Below are 10,229 nucleotides of genomic sequence, written 5' to 3'. Positions count from 1 at the left end.
TCCACCATAATCCACCTCGATTATATCATAGCGGTGCTTAGGCGAAGCCCTGCGTCGGTAGCTTCATCAACATCGTCATCACGTCGTCATGCTGACGAAACTCTTCCCCGGGCTCTACTGGATCGTGAGTTCGCGGGACGTCACCGAGCTGAACGTGTGCTGAACGCGGAGGTGGCGTACGTTCGGTGCTGAGGATCGGTCGATTGTGAAGACGTACACTACATCAACCGCGTTGTTATAACGCTTCCGCTTAACGGTCTACGAGGGTACGTGGACAACACTCTCCCCTCTCGTTGCTATGCATCACCATGATCTTGCGTGTGCTTAGGATTTTTTTTTTTGAAATTACTACGTTCCCCAACAGGAGATTATCGGAATGGAGCTTGAGAGCGGAGTGGAGTGGCTAGGGTTTGGCCCGTGATGCGGATGGAGACGAGTAAATATGGGGCTGGGGTGGGCCAGCATGGGGCGGATTCGACGTGGAGGATGGACCGGGCGCGTCCGGGACTCTTCATTCCAAATTTGATTGAGATATGTGAGGTGCCGTTCAACTCGAACATATATGAAGTTTGAGGTGCTCGTCTTGGTCATTTTTTGTGAGTGGACAGACCGGACCATCTGTCCCAAATTCCAAATGTATAGGGTGTTTGAGGAGCTCGGTTTTAGATGCTCTTGGTAGACTTTTGCACCGCTTAAAAATGGTAACCTTTTGCGGTTCTTTCAGTGATGACATGGCGCTCTGGTGACGCCGCTCCATCTCTCCCATTGGTCCAGCCCACCACGATCTACGTGGCAAACCAGGTCCACCTATCAGCAAAATAAGCACGCCACTGACAAGCGGGTCCCGGTACAAAGCGCGCCCACCCGTCATCGACACATCCCGCATATACTGACAGGCCCGCGCCTCCGCATCCCGCTCATCCGTATTGATCCGCACCGGCCCATCTCCTCCCCCTCGACGACGGCGCAGATGGCGAGCGACGGCGCGGTGGCCACGCCGGCGAAGGTGACCCCGAAGAAGGCCAACCTCCTCGACCCCCACTCCATCAAACACCTCCTCGACGAGACCGTCGCCGAGGTACTGCAAGATACACACTAAACCCTACCCCCCATCTCCTGTTCGAGATCTATATCCATCTCCCCCATTTGGTTCCTCTAGATTTGGTCACCCATGATTCAGTCCCTTGGTGCGATCAGGTCGTGAAGGGCAAGGGCTATGTGGAGAACACGCGGCTGGGCAACTGGAAGCTCCTGATCGGGACGGCCGTGATAGCCATCGCGCTCCTCGCGCAGTTCTACCCGAAGAAGTTCCCGCAGAACCGCGAGTTCCTTCTCGGTTGCATCGCGCTATATCCTTTGCAGTGATTATTTCTCGTTCTGATGAATTGGTTTTAGATCTGATTTTTTGTTGGGAATTGTTTGGAATTTGTTGTTTGTTACTGTTGGTCCTTGACTTCATGGTGGATACGTATGTGGTGATGAATGTGGTGCTGCTGATCCTTAGCTACACCAAGGAGAAGGATGCCATCATCTTCACCCACCCTCCTGCTGTGAGTTCTACATTCATCTCGATTTTTTGGTCCTGAATTCTAATTGTAGATACCATCATGATTTCTGCGTTTCTAATAAAAATCGAACTAATACATGTCAGCTTGTGTACGACGATTAGGAAGCAGTTTTGAGACCGAGTTAAATGAAAATTATAGTTACATGTGATGTATAATGAATTATGACTCTGTACATTGCAATTTGATAAATATGATCCCCTCCCATCTCCGCTAAAGATGTTGCAGTTTCTGAAGAGCCACACCATTTTTTGTTGCAAATGAAGCCCGTTTTACTCATCCCCCCTCGTCTCAGGGAGCAGTTTCTCCACTTTGTATATTGTATTGCATGCGCTGTAATGCATTCTAAACTGTGCCATTCAATTCTCCCTGATGCATCATGTTAACCTGTTTAGTTGCAGTTTACTGCGATACACTCTGCTGAGTAGTTGCATTGTTTTGTACTTGCTGCCATTTTTTATTGAATGCTCAAGCACTAGTGTATGATGTTACAATTCACAAACTGTATATGTGGTCAATAACAGAAGAAATAAAGACATCATTTGAAATAACTGAAATGGCAAGGTGTTCGACCATTTTGCTTCTTGACTATAATGACAAATGCACCTGGCTGTTGAGTTATTTGTAGTCGCTGAAGCATATATTTCACCAAGTACTTGTGTTGTTCCAGAAAAAGCTTCTTTTGCCAGTGCCTTTCTTATTAAGATGGATGCGGTTTTGTTGCCTTACTCATTGGACTATGAGGCTATGAGCACATTTTATATTAGAATATACCTAATGGTGAACAAATGTTCTTTGTGATTCACGCTCATGTTCATTACATTTGCTGTCATGATTTGAATAGCTTTGTTAACTTATGATTGTAAATACTTTCCACAGGGTTCTTTCAATAACACTGGCCTTGTTATATCTTCAAAGTTACCAAGATTCTCGGACATGTACAATCTTTCAATAGCCAGCGCAGATCCAGAGTCTATCTCTGCTCACAAGCCCGTCCACTTCACTAAGAGTGTTACAAAATGGTATGTTTGCCCTATGTTTATTGGGCTAATATAAGCCATCAATATGCATTATCTTGTTTAAATGATTACATCTGAGCGATACCGAAGGCACCTTCTTTTACTTAGCATTGTTCACACATTTCAAGTTTATGTAGTTCTGACTGTTATTCTAACCTTAAAGCATGCAACCGATTGATGCTTCTACCATGCTATTCAGATTACTTGTATAATCAATTATCAACTCATATCTGCTCCAAATATACTTGGTGTATCTTTCTATGGTTTAATATTACCCTCCGTTCCTAAATATAAGTCTTTCTAGAGATTTCAATGCAGACTACATACGGAGCAATATGAGTGAATCTACACTCTAAAATATGTCTATATACATCCGTATGTAGTCTTTATTGAAATCTCTAAAAAGACTTATATTTAGGAACAGAGGGAGTACACTAGAAAAGCTTACACAGGTGCCCTTAAAAACGTACGAGCTTCATTGCGCGCAATAGAACCTCTGTATGTTTCGATATCACAGTCTGCAGATACTAGATGCAAATTGCAATTGAGTTGGCAAAATATACAAGCTTAAGGGTGTGTACATAGTATGTTCAATGTTTGTCTTTGTTGATGTATATGGTGTATAAGGGCATGCTTGTATCATAACATTCTTTTTTTTATCTCCATTACTAACACTGTTCTTGCCTTATTGGGCAGGTTTACAAAGGAAGGTGTTCTTGTGGAGGGCCTGTTCTGGAAGGATGTTGAGAGACTCATTGATGACTACAACAACGAGCGCAAGAGCAAATGAATTACTGGCCATTGTCATCATTATCAGGATGAAGCTTAGCCTAATCGAAATAGACAGTGTTTTTGATAGCAGTACTGTTTGAACTGGTGAATGAAGCACCGTTAAGATAATACATCATTGCAGTCTTTTTTTCTTGGTATACAGGTCTATCTATAATGGTTATATCACCGTGTATCCCAGCGTTTTGACTTGCCTGATCTTGTTCTGCTGTTACACCTTACATCTCACCTCGTTTCCTTTCTATCATATCCTTCTATGCGAGGCATGTACTCCATCAGCGACAAGTAATATGGAACGGAGGGAGTACCAGCCTCCCATCAGATGTAGCCCAGGTTACTGCCACTGTATGTTGAATGTAACTTTTAGGTTGCTATGAATGTGAAATCTAATGAGCAAGATGAGGTTCAGAGCATGAACTCTGAAATAGGGGGTTTTATGTGCCAACCACAAGCAGCAAAGAGCACCGTTCATTATGCTCTTAGAAACAAGAATGCTGCAAAACGGTCCAGAGAAACTCAAAAAAATACTCCTTTATGTTGTTAAAATAAAGTTTGCTCATTTCTGTACATCAGATGCAAAGCCTCAAAAGACATGAGTAAACAACCATGGGATTACTGCCTTGCTTCGTGACCATAACAGCATCACTGTCCAGGTGTGCTTCTCATCCTAGGAGGTTGAGCACCGATCTGATTGGGTCACAATAGCCTCAACACGGTCTATGGATGCTTGCAATCGTCCATAGTTCATACTGAAGGCAGGTTCTCCTGTGCCAACAGCCCTGCATAGAGCAAATATAAAAACAAGTTGAATTGTAGTGTCCACAAGTTGAAAACGCCCTGTTAGCAGGCTTTTGATACATAGTGCTATCCTGCTTGCAACGATGTCTCACAAGAATATTTTGGTGTTGACTCAGACATACCCATGAATCTCAGGAAGCACATATTCAGCTTTCCACCCGAGCCTCAGATCAAACCCTGGAAACAGGTTGAGTTTTGATTTGTTTCTTATCTGAGAAACACCATCTCCCCCCAAGCAAGTAGAGAGCTTCCACTTCCATCCAGTTGCCTTCAGTTGGAAATTGTGACCAATGCCGACCTGTATTACCAATGTTATTAGAAATCTCATGTAATCAAAGTGAATGAACTCTAGAAAAAGGGCATATTGCCTCTTAAGCATAGCTTTTACAAATTTGACCATGTGTTGCGGCTACCTAAACTGGTGTACCAGGGATGCTAACCGCGTATATTTGATAGATGCGGATGGGGATTACATGTCATTTGTAATCAAGTAACGGTAAAGCTGACATCCTTGCCAAGGCAAATGGTGTTGAAGTTTTATCCTGATGTATATATACATGTGAAGAAATGCAGCACAGTCTTCCATGTACCATTTTGAATGACCAATTTGCTGCTGTGATTGAAAACTGACAAATAGCAATACTTAATCACCAAAGAATACTGTTAAAACCCCAGAAACGCTTTCAATTTAGCGGCCCAAAATTTGGCATGTGTGGCTAAGCGTCATATTTCGACATGGCTGTTGCAAACTAATGCATACGGCAGTGAAAATGTATCCTTAAATATCCCAACTGCCCAAGAACATCTCTATATCACAAGAGAGGGCAACATATGCACTTCTAGTTTCTTGTAATAAAGTTGATGTATACCAAGGAGCAATTTCTGAAAAATACTCAGATCAAAGCAGTCACGCATACAAGCGACACTTTCTATAGAAAACAAGTAGGTTTAATAGTGTTGTAACAAAATATTGGTCCTTAACATTCCGTTATCAGAACCGTCACAGAAGTACATAAAAGATAATAGTCTTTTAGCATTCCAAAACTGATATATGAACTGATCCACTTCTATTCTCATTTCTAAATTATGCCTACATTCACATCAAGCAAGCAGATACCTAGTACATGCATAAACTGGCATCTCTTCCGTCAGAAAAACTAATACCAATCATCAAAATGCATAATTAGTACATGGGCAGGCAATTTAACATATCTAATTGCGCCATAACATGTGATATTGCAAGTAGTGCGGACTAGCTGTCAGTTGTCTCACCAGAGAGACGTGCCAAATATGTAATCACTTCTTGGTCTCACATAAACGATATGTGAATAGAAAGATTGAATTAAGCATGGAACCTGGAGGTTGAGATATTTTGTGACTGGTATCTTCTTGGAGAGCAGCTGTATGTCACCACTGATGGGCTTGTACTGGAACTTCCACTTCCGGTCGAAGTCCAGGGGCTTCAGAACTACCTTTGCCTCAAAATCGTTCACCTCTAGGTTGTAGAACTGAAAATGGTATATGGCATTAGACACTCAGATCACAGGTGAACTGGTTACGCACAGCACAGAGAGTACCAACGACCACTATCGCAAATTGGCAACATATAACTCTATAACTAAAATTGGCAAGATTGTGAGCAGGCGTATACTGTCCCAGTGTACACCAGGGGCAAGGAGGCAGCAACACCAGCAGAGTAAATTATTTCCAGTACGCGCATACCACCAACGTTTGGCCTAACGGAATCTTGCGAGATACATTGGACTACTGGAGAGAAATAATTGGGGGACAAATCTACGGGCAGCCCAACACTCGGGAATTAGGGTTTAAGCAGGGTTACCGACCTCGAAGTTGAGGCCGACGCGGAGGCCCTGGAGCTCCTTGCGGAACTTGAAGTGCAGCTCGGCCGGCACGACGTTGATGTGGTACAGCTCGTCCAGCGTCGTCGGTCCATCACCGACGCCCCCGTCCGCCCCTCCGCCGCCGACGCCCGGGCTCGAGGCCATCGGACGCGAGAGAGGAGAAGAGGCCCCTCTTTTCTTCTTCCCAGGTGGATTTTGGGTGGCGGCAGCGAGGCTGGAAAGGCCGAATGAGCGATCGGCCGGCCCACCCCGGCCGCATCTACTAGAGCAGTGCTTTTGCACGTCGCACCCTCGCGTTTCTGTATACAGCGGACGAGGACAAAAAGGTCTTTTTCCCCTTTGCCTTCCCCGTGTGTTAAGAACGTCTATAGCCGGATATGTCAAATATGGCCCCTCAAACGCCCGCTCGACGGACGCGTTCGCGTGCAGTGACCAGACACGCCTTAAATTTCACTTATTGCATCCAGACATCTCATACTAGATTCTTAAATCCATACAAAAACATGCAAACGAAATAACGTGTGTACTACGTCGATCACCTAACTACTCATCGTCGGAGATGTCGACGATCTCCGTGCCCGGCTCCGACAGTATTGGCGGCAGCTGCAGCTCTGGCTCCTCCTGCTGCTCCGCTCCGGCCTCCTCTGCCTCTATCTCTGCGTCGAGTTCGGCGAATAGCGCGTCGGGCGCCTCCTGCTCCTGCCGGAGGAACGTCCGGTTGGCCTCCACATAGGCCTCATTCTGAATGGACTCCGGGATGGCCTACTACTACGCTATCTCGTCGGACTTGACGATGGAAAACTCCGCCTCCGTCTGCTCCATGTTGAAGCCCGCCAGCTGCTGCTCTGGTTGCTCCGCCTCCTCTGCCTACATCGGAGCCAACTCCTCCTCCTCTTCCCCCGACTGATCCTTCTCCTCCTCCGGCTTCGTCGAGTCCGGAGGCAGCCCGGCAGCGATGCGGGCTGCGTGCGCGGCTTGTCTTGCCCGGATCACTTGCTGGATCTCGGTGAGGCGCTCCGACGTGAGCATTGCGTAGTAGGTGATCTTCCTTAGGACCATGACGGACCACTGGAGCGTGGGCAGAGCGCCAGAGCGGGAGAGGGAGGAGGTGGATGGGTTCGGACTGGCGGCACGGAGATGGGGAGGTGGATGGAGTAGGGCTGCGGTACTCCAGCTGGGTTAAATAGGCAGATTTGCTCTCGGGCGGTGAGCCAGAGCGACGCCACGCGCCGTTCACACCGCGACGATGGAGGAGGCGTCCGTCGGACTGCCACGTTTCTGGATGAGTCCGCGTGGGACCCCTTCATCGGTCCTACGTGGCGGGCGTGCCCGGGCGCCCCCATACAGGTCCCATGTTTGGATTGGATATGAGGGGTGCCGGTCAGCCCGGGCGTTTGAAACCCATTTGAGGGGGCGTCTGGGTCAGAAAAATGTGACCGTGATACGTCTCCAATGTATCTATAATTTTTTATTATTTCATGCTGTTATATTATTATTCTTGGATGTTTTACAATCATTTTATATCATTTTTTGGGACTAACCTATTGACATAGTGCCCCGTGCCAGCTGTTGTTTTTTGCTTGTTGTTTACATCGTAGAAAATCAATATCAAACGAAGTCCAACTGCAGCAGAACTTTTTGTGGAATTTTTATGGACCAGAAGACACCCAATGGGCCGAAGAAGCACCTAGGGGGTGCCCTGAGGGGGGCACAACCCAACAGGGCGCGCCTGGACCCCCAGGTGCGCCCAAGTGGGTTATGCCCACCTCGGTGGCCTCCCGCACCGCCTCTTTGCTCTATAAATACCCCAATATTCCAGAAACCCTAGGGGAGTCGACGAAAATCAATTCCAGCCACCGCAAGTTCCAAAAACACCAGATCCAATCTAAACACCATCACAGAGGGGTTCATCATCCTCATTGGTGCCTCTCCGATGATGCGTGAGTAGTCTTTTGTAGACCTTCGGGTCCGTAGTTAGTAGCTAGATGGCTTCCTCTCTCTCTCTCTCTCTCTCTCTCTCTCTTTCTTGATTCTCAATACAATGGTCTCTTGGAGATCTATTTGATGTAACTCTTTTTGCAGTGTGTTTGTTGGGATCCGATGAACTTTGAGTTTATGATCAGATCTACGTTTTTATCCATGGAAGTTATTTGAGTCTTTTGATCTCTTATATGCATGATTACTTATAGCCTCGTATTTATTCTTCGAATCTTTGGTTTAGTTAGGCCAACTAGATCGATTTTTATTGCCATGGGAAGAGGTGCTTTGTGATGGGTTCGATCTTACGGTGCTTGATCCCAGTGACAGAAGGGGAACCGACACGTATGTATCGTTGCTATTAAGGATAACAAGATGGGGTCTATTTCCACATAAATATATCTTGTCTACATCATGTCATCATTCTTATTGCATTACTCCGTTTCTCCATGAACTTAATACGCTAGATGCATGCTGGATAACAGTCGATGTATGGAGTAATAGTAGTAGATGCAGGCAGGAGTCGGTCTACTAATCTTGGACGTGATGCCTATATAATGATCATTACCTGGATATCGTCATGATTATTTGAAGTTCTATCGATTGCCCAACAGTAATTTGTTTACCCATCATTGCTATCTTTCTCGAGAGAAGCCACTATTAAAATCTATGGCCCCCGGGTCTCTTCTTTATTATATTTGCCTTCGCGATCTATTTTTATTTGCTTTTATTTTCAGATCTATTAATCCAAGAACCCAAAAACACCTTGCTGCAATTTTTCTTTATTTTTTTATCTCGCGTTCCCGCGAGATCTATTTATCCAATCTACTACAATTTTATCTATCTTTTTACCCGTGAGGGATTGGCAATCCCTCTCTTACGTCGGGTTGCAAGTATTTGCTCTTTCTATGCAGGAGCTGTTTACGTGGTGTTGCGTGGTTCTCCTACTGGTTCGATAATCTTGGTCTCATCACTGAGGGAAATACCTACCATAGTTGTGCTGCATCATCCCTTCCTCTTGGGGAAATACCGACGTAGTTCAAGCCGCATCAAAAGGAATTTCTAGCACCGTTGCCGGGGAGACATCATCAACATCTACCAGGTTCCTAATCACAAATCTCATCTCCTTGCAATTTAGATTATTTACCATTTGCCTCTCGATTTCCTCTCCCCCACTTCACAAAAAATTGCCATTTTATTCGTTCGCCTTTTCATTCGCCATTTTCTTGCCAGATCTATCTTTTCGCTTGCAATCATGAGTGATTTCAGTATGGCAGAAACAAATGATGGCCTAACTCCTAAAATTGGACGATATGGCAATCTGGATGCTAAAAATTTTATTTTGGGGCAAGGGAATGTTATAGGAAAAGAACGTATCCAAGATTTTTTTAATTGTGTTGGAAATTTAAGTCTTGATGATGCTCCTATTCTTAATAGGACTAAATCTTATGCGGAAGCTATAACTAAACAACTTGATGACATTAGTAGAGAAGTTTGCAATCTCCAATCAAAGTATGCTTTTGCTAAAAGTTTGCTAGGTAAAATATCCGATGCACAAGCTACCCTAGTAAATCAAATGGCCGCTAAACCAATCTCGTTAGAAGATAAAAGTGATGAAGATCTAAAAATGATTGGTGTTTCCTTTATTGATTCCTTGTTTAGGAAAATTAAGATTGATAATAAAGGGACTGAAGAAGAGTCAACTTTAGCTAGAAGGCGTCCTAGTAATTCGGAGGGTGAAAATCTTGTTGATAAAATTGATAAAAGTGGATTTGAAGAGGTCAAAACTTTAACTAGTGATGTGACCACTCTTTTGGATTACAAAGACTTTAATTATGATAGTTTCTCTTTGATTGATTGTATTTCTTTGTTGCAATCCATGATAAATTCACCCCATGCTTATGAACAAAATAAGGCTTTTTCTAAACATATTTTTGATGCTATGATGAAAGCTTTGGAAGAAAAGTTGGAATTAGAGATTTTAATTCCTATAAAATTGAAGCAAATATGCCCTAGAGGCAATAATAAAGTTATTATTTATTTCCTTATAATCATGATAAATGTTTATTATTCATGCTAGAATTGTATTAACCGGAAACATAATACATGTGTGAATACATAGACAAACAAAGTGTCACTAGTATGCCTCTACTTGACTAGCTCGTTAATCAAAGATGGTTATGTTTCCTAACCATGAACAATGAGTTGTTATTTGATTA

General features: G+C 44.3%; 2 protein-coding genes across 2 annotated transcripts; one reads left to right on the top strand and one right to left on the bottom strand.

Annotated features, from left to right (window-relative positions):
- The first annotated feature begins 894 nt into the window (after positions 1–894).
- Positions 895–3,548, top strand: LOC125538414 (signal peptidase complex subunit 2). Its single transcript, XM_048701672.1, has 5 exons — positions 895–1,078; positions 1,198–1,349; positions 1,469–1,550; positions 2,445–2,587; positions 3,281–3,548. Exons 1-5 carry the CDS (start codon positions 971–973, stop codon positions 3,372–3,374), a joined length of 579 nt encoding a protein of 192 aa, XP_048557629.1. The 5' UTR covers positions 895–970; the 3' UTR covers positions 3,375–3,548.
- A 336-nt stretch (positions 3,549–3,884) lies between these two features.
- LOC125538413 lies at positions 3,885–6,305 on the bottom strand. Its single transcript, XM_048701670.1, has 4 exons — positions 6,016–6,305; positions 5,527–5,679; positions 4,294–4,469; positions 3,885–4,152 (listed from the first exon to the last, which is right to left on the bottom strand). Exons 1-4 carry the CDS (start codon positions 6,175–6,177, stop codon positions 4,041–4,043), a joined length of 603 nt encoding a protein of 200 aa, XP_048557627.1. The 5' UTR covers positions 6,178–6,305; the 3' UTR covers positions 3,885–4,040.
- Positions 6,306–10,229: the final 3,924 nt, after the last annotated feature.

Source organism: Triticum urartu, chromosome 2 (assembly GCF_003073215.2).
Source record: "Triticum urartu cultivar G1812 chromosome 2, Tu2.1, whole genome shotgun sequence".
NCBI lineage: Eukaryota > Viridiplantae > Streptophyta > Magnoliopsida > Poales > Poaceae > Triticum > Triticum urartu.
The sequence above is the reverse complement of the archived record's forward strand: the minus strand, read 5'-3'. Positions and strand labels throughout refer to the sequence as shown.

Bases quoted from the DNA above. Each gene is read 5' to 3' on its own strand.
- LOC125538413 (XM_048701670.1), bottom strand. From the start codon at position 6,177: ATGGCCTCGAGCCCGGGCGTCGGCGGCGGAGGGGCGGACGGGGGCGTC. The intron at 5,680-6,015 runs GTCGGTAACCCT...TACCATTTTCAG, and splicing joins GCGTCGGCCTCAACTTCGAG to TTCTACAACCTAGAGGTGAA. The intron at 4,470-5,526 runs GTTCCATGCTTA...TTGGTAATACAG, and splicing joins CAAAATATCTCAACCTCCAG to GTCGGCATTGGTCACAATTT.
- LOC125538414 (XM_048701672.1), top strand. From the start codon at position 971: ATGGCGAGCGACGGCGCGGTGGCCACGCCGGCGAAGGTGACCCCGAAG. The intron at 1,350-1,468 runs ATATCCTTTGCA...CATGGTGGATAC, and splicing joins CTTCTCGGTTGCATCGCGCT to GTATGTGGTGATGAATGTGG. The intron at 2,588-3,280 runs GTATGTTTGCCC...CTTATTGGGCAG, and splicing joins ACTAAGAGTGTTACAAAATG to GTTTACAAAGGAAGGTGTTC.